This window comes from Quercus robur, chromosome 5 (genome assembly GCF_932294415.1).
Source record: "Quercus robur chromosome 5, dhQueRobu3.1, whole genome shotgun sequence".
Taxonomy (NCBI): domain Eukaryota; kingdom Viridiplantae; phylum Streptophyta; class Magnoliopsida; order Fagales; family Fagaceae; genus Quercus; species Quercus robur.
In genome coordinates this window covers 39435535-39448941 of record NC_065538.1, presented here as the reverse complement: position 1 = coordinate 39448941, position 13407 = coordinate 39435535, and the positions used below count along the sequence as shown (strand labels likewise).

Here is a 13407-nt window from a genome sequence, read left to right as displayed (position 1 = left end):
CTCACCGGTAAACCAGTTGCCAACGTTCATCAGTTGATGGATAGGATTGACAAGTACAAAAGGGTGGAAAAAGATCAGCTACAAGGAAAGGGAAAGGAAAAGATCATTCCCCCCAAAGCGAATGACTTCAGGTCGGAACGATATAACCATAACCAGCTGAGAAAAGATTTTTCGAGACAGGCTGGACAAAGTAACATGCAAACGGTGAATGCCGTGTTCAGAGAGCCAATACAACAGGTGCTGGAGAAAGTGAGGAACGAACCCTTCTTCAGATGGCCGGGAAATATGGCTGGAGACCCTTTAAAACGTAACTAGAACCTGTATTGCCACTATTATCAGGACCATGGACATACCACTGAGGATTGCAGGAATCTATGGAATCACCTAGATCAGTTGGTCCGAGAAGGAAAGTTGCGTCACCTTTTACACCCCTCGAGCGGTCATCTGGGCCAGGCGATGTAAGAGCCTCGAAAAGATGCATCCTTAAGACCCCCCACAGGAACAATCCATGTCATCCTCGCCGCTCCAAGAAGAACCGGGTCATTTCCTTCCAAGGTGTTGTCTGTGGCTCGGCTCTCCACCGAGGACGGGGGAAGAGAATTTAAAAGGTCTAAAAAGAGAAGCTTGCTAATATTAGGATTCTCGGACGAGGATAAAAGGGGAACTATCCAACCTCACGACGATGCCTTAGTGGTTACGCTGAGAATCGGAGGTTTCGATGTGAGAAGGGTGCTGGTAGACCCAGGTAGCGCAGTAGAAGTAATGTACCCTGATTTATACAAGGGGCTGAACCTGAGGCCGGAGGATTTGACAGCTTACGACTCTCCCCTTATCAGCTTCGAAGGGAAGACTGTCACGCCAAAAGGGCAGATCATACTAACAATACAGACTGGATCAGAGGTGGTGGAAGTGAACTTTATCGTGGTCGATGCCTACTCGCCCTACATAGCGATAGTAGCTAGGCCATGGATCCATGCCCTAGAAGCTGTATCCTCCACACTTCACCAAAAGGTAAAATACCCATCCAAAGGCCAAGTAGAAGAAATTCGTGGAGATCAGGCCATGGCTAGGCAGTGTATGGTGGCCGCCATCTCACGTCGGTCCAATGCCGAGTCCTCGGCCTCTGAGAACTTATAGCAACCAGCCACCTCGGCAGGGCAAGTCAATGAGCCAGCCGAGGAGATAAGGTGTGAGCGTTTAGAAAAGTTTGTCGTTGACAATGACCCGGAGAGATTTTTCCAGGTCGGCTCCGAGTTGCCTCCTCAAGAAAAAGAGGAACTGGTCGGGTTTCTGAGAAGAAATATTGATGTGTTTGCATGGGACGCCTACGATGCCCCGGGGGTTGACCCTAGCCTTATTTGTCACCACTTGAACGTTAACCCATCTTCCATTCCAAAGAAGCAACCACCCCGACGTCCTTCAAAGGAACATGCCAGTGTTGTTAGAGACGAAGTGATGAAGCTGAAAAAGGCAGGAGCCATTAAAGAAGTTTTTTACCCTAAATGGCTGGCAAATACGGTGGTGGTGAGAAAGAAAACGGGAAAGTGGTGAGTCTGTGTGGACTTCACAGACTTGAATAAGGCATGCCCAAAAGACCCATTCCCTTTACCTCGAATTGACCGACTGGTGGATGCAACTGTAGGTTACCCTTGAATGAGCTTCTTGAACGCCTTCCAGGGCTATCATCAGATACCCCTTGCATTAGAGGATCAGGAGAAGACGGCGTTCATGACACCCATTGGGAACTATCACTACAAGGTAATACCCTTCGGACTGAAGAACGCAGGGTCAACTTACCAAAAAATGATAACCAGAATGTTCGAACCACAGCTGGGAAAAATTATTGAAGTCTACATAGACGATATGGTCGTAAAAAGCAAAATAGTGTCCGAGCACGTAAAGGACCTGGAGATCATCTTTGACATCTTAAGGGAGCACAAGTTGCGGCTTAATGCTTCCAAATGTTCATTCGGGGTCAAGTCTGGGAAATTCCTAGGCTATATGGTAACTCACAGAGGGATAGAGATAAGCCCAGATCAAATCAAAGCGATTAATAGCCTACAGGCTCCTCGGAATCCTAAAGAAGTACAAAAACTTACTGGCATGATCGCAGCATTAAACCGGTTCATATCACGATCTACAGACCGATGTTGACCTTTCTACCTCTTGATAAATAAATGGAAAGGTTTTGAGTGGTCGGAGGATTGTACCCGGGCCTTCCAGTAACTCAAGGAATACTTGTCGCGACCACCCATCATGTCTAGCCCTGAGGCAGATGAGGTACTGTTTGCATACATAGTCGTAGCCCCTCATGCTGTAAGCCTGGTACTGATACGGGATGACAATGGGGTACAACGACCAGTATACTACGTAAGTAAATCATTACATGAGGCCGAAGTGCGATACTTACTATTGGAGAAAGCAATTCTGGCGGTGGTGCACGCCACACGGAAGCTCCCTCATTACTTTCAAGCACAAACGGTTATTGTTTTAACACAGCTTCCCCTTCGGTCGGTGCTCCGAAGCGCCGATTACACAAGAAGGATCGCCATGTGGAGTACACTGTTGGGTGCTTTTGACATTAAATACATGCCTAGGTCTTCTATCAAGGGTCAAGTCCTCGCGGATTTAGTCACAGAATTCGCTGAACCTTCTATAGAAACAATAACCGAGAAGAAAGACATGGATGGAAAATCGGTTGGCACAATCTCAGCATGGGAAACCTTGCGCTAGAAAGTCTACGTGGATGGCGCGGCCAACCAAAGAGGGTTTGGAATTGGGCTAGTTTTAATATCGCCTGAAGGCATTGCCATTGAGAAATCACTAAGATTCGGGTTCTCGGCTACGAACAACGAGGCCGAGTACGAAGCCTTGCTTCAAGGGATGATGATGGTTCGAAAATTGGGTGGAAGGGCAATGGAAGCGTTCTCGGACTCCAAATTGGTCATTGGCCAAGTGATGGGCGAGTTAGAAGCTAGAGATGCTAGAATGCAGGAATATCTCGGCCGTGTCAAACGCCTGTAGTCAGACTTTGAATCCTTTAACCTGACGCATGTTCCGAGAAGCGAGAACACACATGCGGATTCCCTAGCCACTCTAGCCACATCCTCTACACATGACCTGCCCAGGACAATCCTTGTTGAGGATTTATGCCAGACAAGTTCCATTAGAGGAAAGAAAGCTCAGGTCCATCAGGTTAGAAAGAGTCCTAGTTGGATGGATCCTATAGTGAAATTCCTAAAGGGCGATACACTACCAGAAGGAAAACTGGAGACCGAGAAGATACGAAGGAATGCTCCTCGGTTCTGGTTATCAGAAGACCGTAAACTATACCGGCGCTCCTATTCTGGGCCATAACTATTATGTATACACCCAGAAGAATCCGAGTCCTTACTTGAAGAGTTACATGAGGGGATTTGTGGAAGCCACACTGAAGGAAGATAGCTGGCGCACAGGGCACTTACCCAAGAATACTGGTGGCCGAACATGCAAAGGGAGGCCCAAGAATATGCAAAGAAGTGTGATCAGTGCCAGAGATTTGCCCCAAATATCCACCAACCCGGAGGCGTCCTTAACCCTCTCTCCAGCCCCTGGCCGTTTGCTCAGTGGGGTCTTGATATTGTCGGTCCTTTCTCCAAAACAGCAGGGAATAAGCGATATATAATAGTCGGAACTGATTATTTCACCAAGTGGGTGGAGGCTGAACCTTTGGCCAACATCAGGGACGTGGATGCCAAGAAATTCATTTGGAAAAACATTATTACACGCTTCGGAACTCCCCACATACTCATCTCAGACAATGGTCTCCAATTTGATAGTAAGAACTTCAGGGAGTACTGCTGCGAGTTTGGGATCATTAACCGGTATTCCACTCCTGCCTACCCTCAAGGAAATGGACAAGCCGAGGCCGTGAACAAAGTCATAGTGAGTGGACTGAAAAAGAGGTTGGACGAGGCAAAAGGGAGATGGGTGGAAGAGCTCCCACATGTTTTATGGACCTATCGGACGACGCCGCGGTGGTCAACGGGTGAAAACCCCTTGTCAATGACTTATGGGGCCGAGGCCGTACTCCCAATCGAGAACAGCTTCCCTACCTTGAGGTCTAACGCCTTCACCCCAGACAATAATGACGAGTTATTGGGGAAAAGTCTAGATTTAGCCGAGGAAAAAAGGGAAAAAGCGATGATCCATATGGCCTGCTATCACCAGAAGCTAAAGCAGGGATATGACATTAATGTAAGGCTATGACCTTTAAGTCCAGGTGACCTCGTGATGAGAAAGATTCTCGGCAGTGCTAAAAACCCTTCCTGGGGTAAGCTGGGACCAACCTGGGAAGGACCGTACCGCATCTACTCCGTGGCCGGAATAGGTGCTTATTACCTAGAAGACTTAGATGAAAAAACTGTACCACGCCCATGGAATGTAAATAATCTAAGAAGAAATTATTATTAATAAAAGTAGCTCTATCCATGTTTTCTTCCACGATCATCGCTCACCCATTAGTCCAGTCGCATTAAGCCAAGTTTTAAACAGAACTAAAGTCTTGCATGGCTCCCCGGACCACAGACTTAGGGGAAATTAATAACTTATGGCATCTATCCAAGTTTTAAACAGAACCTAAGTCCTGCATGACTCATCGGACCACAGACTTAGGGGAAATTAACAATTTACGGCATCTATCCAAGTTTTAAACAGAGCCTAAGCCCTGCATGGCTCCTCGGACCACAGACTTAGGGGAAATTAACAACTTAGGGGAAATTAACAACTTACGGCATCTATCCAAGTTTTAAACAGAACCTAAGTCCTGCATGGCTCCTCGGACCACAGACTCAGGGGAAATTAACAACTTACGACATCTATCCAAGTTTTAAACAGAACCTAAGTCCTGCATGGCTCCTCGGACCACAGACTCAGGGGAAATTAACAACTTACGGCATCTATCCAAGTTTTAAACAGAACCTAAGTCCTGCATGGCTTCTCGGACCATAGACTTAGGGGAAATTAATAACTTATGACATCTATCCAAGTTTTAAACTTAGGGCATCTATCCAAGTTTTAAACAGAACCTAAGTCCTGCACGGCTCCTCGAACCACAGACATAGGGGAAATTAACAACTTACGGCATCTATCAAGTTTTAAACAGAACCTAAGTCCTGCATGGCTCCTCGGACCACAGACTTAAGGGAAATTAACAACTTAGGGGAAATTAACAACTTACGGCATCTATCTAAGTTTTAAACAGAACCTAAGTCCTGCATGGCTCCTCGGACCACAGACTTAGGGGAAATTAATAACTTATGACATCTATCCAAGTTTTAAACAGAACCTAAGCCTGCATGGCTCCTCGGACCACAGACTTAGGGGAAATTAACAACTTACGGTATCTATCCAAGTTTTAAACAGAACCTAAGTCCTGCATGGCTTCTTGGACCACAGACTTAGGGGAAATTAATAACTTATGACATCTATCCAAGTTTTAAACTTAGGGCATCTATCCAAGTTTTAAACAAAATCTAAGTCCTGCATGGCTCCTCGGACCACAAACTTAGGAGAAATTAACAACTTACGGCATCTATCCAAGTTTTAAACAGAACCTAAGTCCTGCATGGCTCCTCGGACCACAGACTTAAGGGAAATTAACAACTTAGGGGAAATTAACAACTTACAGCATCTATCTAAGTTTTAAACAGAACCTAAGTCCTGCATGGCTCCTCGGACGACAGACTTAGGGGAAATTAACAATTTACGGCATCTATCCAAGTTTTAAACAGAACCTAAGTCTTACATGGCTCCTCGGACCACAGACTTAGGGGAAATTAACAACTTACGGCGTCTATCCAAGTTTTAAACAGAACCTAAGTCCTGTATGGCTCCTCGGACCACAGACTTAGGGGAAATTAATAACTTATGACATCTATCCAAGTTTTAAACAGAACCTAAGTCCTGCATGGCTCCTCGGACCACAGACTTAGGGGAAATTAACAACTTACGGTATCTATCCAAGTTTAAAACAGAACCTAAGTCCTGCATGGCTTCTCGGACCACAGACTTAGGGGAAATTAATAACTTATGACATCTATCCAAGTTTTAAACTTAGGGCATCTATCCAAGTTTTAAACAAAACCTAAGTCCTGCATGGCTCCTCGGACAACAGACTTAGGGGAAATTAACAACTTACGGCATCTATCTAAGTTTTAAACAGAACCTAAGTCCCGCATGGCTCCTTGGACCATTAATTTAGGGGAAATTAACAACTTATGGCATCTATCTAAGTTTTAAACAGAACCTAAGTCCTGCATAGCTCCTCGGACCACAGACTTAGGGGAAATTAATAACTTATGGCATCTATCCAAGTTTTAAACAGGACCTAAGTTCTGCATAGCTCCTCGGACCACAGACTTAGGGGAAATTAATAACTTATGGCATCTATCCAAGTTTTAAACAAAACTTAAGTCTTGCATGGCTCCTCGGACCACAGACTTAGGGGAAATTAATAACTTATGGCATCTATCTAAGTTTTAAACAGAACCAAAGTCCTGCATGACTCCTCGGACCACAGATTTAGGGGAAATTAATAACTTATGGCATCTATCCAAGTTTTAAACAGAACCTAAGTCCTGCATGGCTCCTCGGACCACAGACTTAGGGGAAATTAATAACTTATGGCATCTATCCAAGTTTTAAACAGAACCTAAGTCCTGCATGGCCCATCGGACCACAGACTTAAGGAAAATTAGACTTAGGGGAAATTAACAACTTACAGCATCTATTCAAGTTTTAAACAGAACCTAAGTCCTTCATGGCTCCTCGGACCACAGACATAGGGGAAATTAATAACTTATGGCGTCTATCTAAGTTTTAAACAGAACCTAAGTCCTGCATGGCTCCTCGGACCACAGACTTAGGGGAAATTAATAACTTATGACATCTATCCAAGTTTTAAACAGAACCTAAGTCCTGCATGACTCCTCGGACCACAGACTTAGGGGAAATTAACAACTTACGGTATCTATCCAAGTTTTAAACAGAACCTAATTCCTGCATGGCTTCTCGGACCACAGACTTAGTGGAAATTAATAACTTATGACATCTATCCAAGTTTTAAACTTAGGGCACCTATCCAAGTTTTAAACAGAACCTAAGTCCTGCATGGCTCCTCGGACCACAGACTTAGGGGAAATTAACAACTTACGGCATCTATCTAAGTTTTAAACAGAACTTAAGTCCTGCATGGCTCCTAGGACCATTAATTTAGGGGAAATTAACAACTTATGGCATCTATCTAAGTTTTAAACAGAACCTAAGTCCTGCATAGCTCCTCGGACCACAGACTTAGGGTAAATTAATAACTTATGGCATCTATCCAAGTTTTAAACTTAGGGCACCTATCCAAGTTTTAAACAGAACCTAAGTCCTGCATGGCTCCTCGGACCATAGACTTAGGGGAAATTAACAACTTACGGCATCTATCTAAGTTTTAAACAGAACCTAAGTCCTGCATGGCTCCTCGGACCATTAATTTAGGGGAAATTAACAACTTATGACATCTATCTAAGTTTTAAACAGAACCTAAGTCCTGCATAGCTTCTCGAACCACAGACTTAGGGGAAATTAATAACTTATGACATCTATCCAAGTTTTAAACTTAGGGCACCTATCCAAGTTTTAAACAGAACCTAAGTCTTGCATGGCTCCTCGGACCACAGACTTAGGGGAAATTAACAAGTTACGGCATCTATCTAAGTTTTAAACAGAACCTAAGTCCCGCATGGCTCCTTGGACCATTAATTTAGGGGAAATTAACAACTTATGGCATCTATCTAAGTTTTAAACAGAACCTAAGTCCTGCATAGCTCCTCGGACCACAGACTTAGGGGAAATTAATAACTTATGGCATCTATCCAAGTTTTAAACAGGACCTAAGTTCTGCATAGCTCCTCGGACCACAGACTTAGGGGAAATTAATAACTTATGGCATCTATCCAAGTTTTAAACAAAACTTAAGTCTTGCATGGCTCCTCGGACCACAGACTTAGGGGAAATTAATAACTTATGGCATCTATCTAAGTTTTAAACAGAACCAAAGTCCTGCATGACTCCTCGGACCACAGATTTAGGGGAAATTAATAACTTATGGCATCTATCCAAGTTTTAAACAGAACCTAAGTCCTGCATGGCTCCTCGGACCATAGACCTAGGGGAAATTAATAACTTATGGCATCTATCCAAGTTTTAAACAGAACCTAAGTCCTGCATGGCCCATCGGACCACAGACTTAAGGAAAATTAGACTTAGGGGAAATTAACAACTTACAGCATCTATTCAAGTTTTAAACAGAACCTAAGTCCTTCATGGCTCCTCGGACCACAGACATAGGGGAAATTAATAACTTATTGCGTCTATCTAAGTTTTAAACAGAACCTAAGTCCTGCATGGTTCCTCGGACCACAGACTTAGGGGAAATTAATAACTTATGACATCTATCCAAGTTTTAAACAGAACCTAAGTCCTGCATGGCTCCTCGGACCACAGACTTAGGGGAAATTAACAACTTACGGCATCTATCTAAGTTTTAAACAGAACTTAAGTCCTGCATGGCTCCTAGGACCATTAATTTAGGGGAAATTAACAACTTATGGCATCTATCTAAGTTTTAAACAGAACCTAAGTCCTGCATAGCTCCTCGGACCACAGACTTAGGGTAAATTAATAACTTATGGCATCTATCCAAGTTTTAAACTTAGGGCACCTATCCAAGTTTTAAACAGAACCTAAGTCCTGCATGGCTCCTCGGACCATAGACTTAGGGGAAATTAACAACTTACGGCATCTATCTAAGTTTTAAACAGAACCTAAGTCCTGCATGGCTCCTCGGACCATTAATTTAGGGGAAATTAACAACTTATGACATCTATCTAAGTTTTAAACAGAACCTAAGTCCTGCATAGCTTCTCGAACCACAGACTTAGGGGAAATTAATAACTTATGACATCTATCCAAGTTTTAAACTTAGGGCACCTATCCAAGTTTTAAACAGAACCTAAGTCTTGCATGGCTCCTCGGACCACAGACTTAGGGGAAATTAACAAGTTACGGCATCTATCTAAGTTTTAAACAGAACCTAAGTCCCGCATGGCTCCTTGGACCATTAATTTAGGGGAAATTAACAACTTATGGCATCTATCTAAGTTTTAAACAGAACCTAAGTCCTGCATAGCTCCTCGGACCACAGACTTAGGGGAAATTAATAACTTATGGCATCTATCCAAGTTTTAAACAGGACCTAAGTTCTGCATAGCTCCTCGGACCACAGACTTAGGGGAAATTAATAACTTATGGCATCTATCCAAGTTTTAAACAAAACTTAAGTCTTGCATGGCTCCTCGGACCACAGACTTAGGGGAAATTAATAACTTATGGCATCTATCTAAGTTTTAAACAGAACCAAAGTCCTGCATGACTCCTCGGACCACAGATTTAGGGGAAATTAATAACTTATGGCATCTATCCAAGTTTTAAACAGAACCTAAGTCCTGCATGGCTCCTCGGACCATAGACCTAGGGGAAATTAATAACTTATGGCATCTATCCAAGTTTTAAACAGAACCTAAGTCCTGCATGGCCCATCGGACCACAGACTTAAGGAAAATTAGACTTAGGGGAAATTAACAACTTACAGCATCTATTCAAGTTTTAAACAGAACCTAAGTCCTTCATGGCTCCTCGGACCACAGACATAGGGGAAATTAATAACTTATTGCGTCTATCTAAGTTTTAAACAGAACCTAAGTCCTGCATGGTTCCTCGGACCACAGACTTAGGGGAAATTAATAACTTATGACATCTATCCAAGTTTTAAACAGAACCTATGTCCTGCATGACTCCTCGGACCACAGACTTAGGGGAAATTAACAACTTACGGTATCTATCCAAGTTTTAAACAGAACCTAATTCCTGCATGGCTTCTCGGACCACAGACTTAGTGGAAATTAATAACTTATGACATCTATCCAAGTTTTAAACTTAGGGCACCTATCCAAGTTTTAAACAGAACCTAAGTCCTGCATGGCTCCTCGGACCACAGACTTAGGGGAAATTAACAACTTACGGCATCTATCTAAGTTTTATACAGAACCTAAGTCCTGCATGGCTCCTCGGACCATTAATTTAGGGGAAATTAACAACTTATGGCATCTATCTAAGTTTAAAACAGAACCTAAGTCCTGCATAGCTCCTCGGACCACAGACTTAGTGGAAATTAATAACTTATGGCATCTATCCAAGTTTTAAACTTAGGGCACCTATCCAAGTTTTAAACAGAACCTAAGTCCTGCATGGCTCCTCGGACCACAGACTTAGGGGAAATTAACAACTTACGGCATCTATCTAAGTTTTAAACAGAACTTAAGTCCTGCATGGCTCCTAGGACCATTAATTTAGGGGAAATTAACAACTTATGGCATCTATCTAACTTTTAAACAGAACCTAAGTCCTGCATAGCTCCTCGGACCACAGACTTAGGGTAAATTAATAACTTATGGCATCTATCCAAGTTTTAAACTTAGGGCACCTATCCAAGTTTTAAACAGAACCTAAGTCCTGCATGGCTCCTCGGACCATAGACTTAGGGGAAATTAACAACTTACGGCATCTATCTAAGTTTTAAACAGAACCTAAGTCCTGCATGGCTCCTCGGACCATTAATTTAGGGGAAATTAACAACTTATGACATCTATCTAAGTTTTAAACAGAACCTAAGTCCTGCATAGCTTCTCGAACCACAGACTTAGGGGAAATTAATAACTTATGACATCTATCCAAGTTTTAAACTTAGGGCACCTATCCAAGTTTTAAACAGAACCTAAGTCTTGCATGGCTCCTCGGACCACAGACTTAGGGGAAATTAACAACTTACGGCATCTATCTAAGTTTTAAACAGAACCTAAGTCCCGCATGGCTCCTTGGACCATTAATTTAGGGGAAATTAACAACTTATGGCATCTATCTAAGTTTTAAACAGAACCTAAGTCCTGCATAGCTCCTCGGACCACAGACTTAGGGGAAATTAATAACTTATGGCATCTATCCAAGTTTTAAACAGGACCTAAGTTCTGCATAGCTCCTCGGACCACAGACTTAGGGGAAATTAATAACTTATGGCATCTATCCAAGTTTTAAACAAAACTTAAGTCTTGCATGGCTCCTCGGACCACAGACTTAGGCGAAATTAATAACTTATGGCATCTATCTAAGTTTTAAACAGAAACAAAGTCCTGCATGACTCCTCGGACCACAGATTTAGGGGAAATTAATAACTTATGGCATCTATCCAAGTTTTAAACAGAACCTAAGTCCTGCATGGCTCCTCGGACCATAGACTTAGGGGAAATTAATAACTTATGGCATCTATCCAAGTTTTAAATAGAACCTAAGTCCTGCATGGCCCATCGGACCACAGACTTAAGGAAAATTAGACTTAGGGGAAATTAACAACTTACAACATCTATTCAAGTTTTAAACAGAACCTAAGTCCTTCATGGCTCCTCGGACCACAGACATAGGGGAAATTAATAACTTATGGCGTCTATCTAAGTTTTAAACAGAACCTAAGTCCTGCATGGCTCCTCGGACCACAGACTTAGGGGAAATTAATAACTTATGACATCTATCCAAGTTTTAAACAGAACCTAAGTCCTGCATGACTCCTCGGACCACAGACTTAGGGGAAATTAACAACTTACGGTATCTATCCAAGTTTTAAACAGAACCTAATTCCTGCATGGCTTCTCGGACCACAGACTTAGTGGAAATTAATAACTTATGACATCTATCCAAGTTTTAAACTTAGGGCACCTATCCAAGTTTTAAACAGAACCTAAGTCCTGCATGGCTCCTCGGACCAAAGACTTAGGGGAAATTAACAACTTACGGCATCTATCTAAGTTTTAAACAGAACTTAAGTCCTGCATGGCTCCTAGGACCATTAATTTAGGGGAAATTAACAACTTATGGCATCTATCTAAGTTTTAAACAGAACCTAAGTCCTGCATAGCTCCTCGGACCACAGACTTAGGGTAAATTAATAACTTATGGCATCTATCCAAGTTTTAAACTTAGGGCACCTATCCAAGTTTTAAACAGAACCTAAGTCCTGCATGGCTCCTCGGACCATAGACTTAGGGGAAATTAACAACTTACGGCATCTATCTAAGTTTTAAACAGAACCTAAGTCCTGCATGGCTCCTCGGACCATTAATTTAGGGGAAATTAACAACTTATGACATCTATCTAAGTTTTAAACAGAACCTAAGTCCTGCATAGCTTCTCGAACCACAGACTTAGGGGAAATTAATAACTTATGACATCTATCCAAGTTTTAAACTTAGGGCACCTATCCAAGTTTTAAACAGAACCTAAGTCTTGCATGACTCCTCGGACCACAGACTTAGGGGAAATTAACAACTTACGGCATCTATCTAAGTTTTAAACAGAACCTAAGTCCTGCATGGCTCCTCGGACCATTAATTTAGGGGAAATTAACAACTTATGGCATCTATCTAAGTTTTAAACAGAACCTAAGTCCTGCATAGCTCCTCGGACCACAGACTTAGGGGAAATTAATAACTTATGGCATCTATCCAAGTTTTAAACAGGACCTAAGTCCTGCATAGCTCCTCGGACCACAGACTTAGGGGAAATTAATAACTTATGGCATCTATCCAAGTTTTAAACAGAACCTAAGTCCTGCATGGCTTCTCGGACCACAAACTTAGGGAAAATTAGACTTAGGGGAAATTAACAACTTACAGCATCAATCCAAGTTTTAAACAGAACCTAAGTTCTACATGGCTCCTCGGACCACAGACTTAGGGGAAATTAATAACTTATGGCGCCTATCTAGGTTTTAAACAGAACCTAAGTCCTGCATGGCTCCTCGGACCACAGACTTAGGGGAAATTAATAACTTATGTCATCTATCCAAGTTTTAAACAGAACCTAAGTCCTGCATGGCTCCTCGGACCATAGACTTAGGGGAAATTAATAACTTATGGCATCTATCCAAGTTTTAAACAGAATCTAAGTCCTGCATGGCTCCTCGGACCACAGACTTAGGGGAAATTAATAACTTTTGGCATTTATCTAAGTTTTAAACAGAACCTAAGTCCTGCATGGCTCCCCGGACCATTAATTTAGGGGAAATTAACAACTTATGGCATCTATCTAAGTTTGAAACAGAACCTAAGTCCTGCATAGCTTCTCGGACCACAAACTTAGGGGAAATTAATAACTTATGACATCTATCCAAGTTTTAAACTTAGGGCACCTATCCAAGTTTTAAACAGAACCTAAGTCCTGCATGGCTCCTCGGACCACAGACTTAGGGGAAATTAACAACTTACGGCATCT

General features: G+C 42.5%; 1 protein-coding gene across 1 annotated transcript; it reads left to right on the top strand.

Annotated features, from left to right (window-relative positions):
* The first annotated feature begins 762 nt into the window (after positions 1 to 762).
* On the top strand, positions 763 to 3024 carry LOC126728165 (uncharacterized). Its single transcript, XM_050434032.1, has 4 exons — positions 763 to 1011; positions 1243 to 1547; positions 1643 to 1758; positions 2804 to 3024. The coding sequence occupies exons 1-4, from the start codon at positions 763 to 765 to the stop codon at positions 3022 to 3024; spliced, it is 891 nt and encodes a 296-aa protein (XP_050289989.1).
* The last annotated feature ends 10383 nt before the right edge of the window (positions 3025 to 13407 follow it).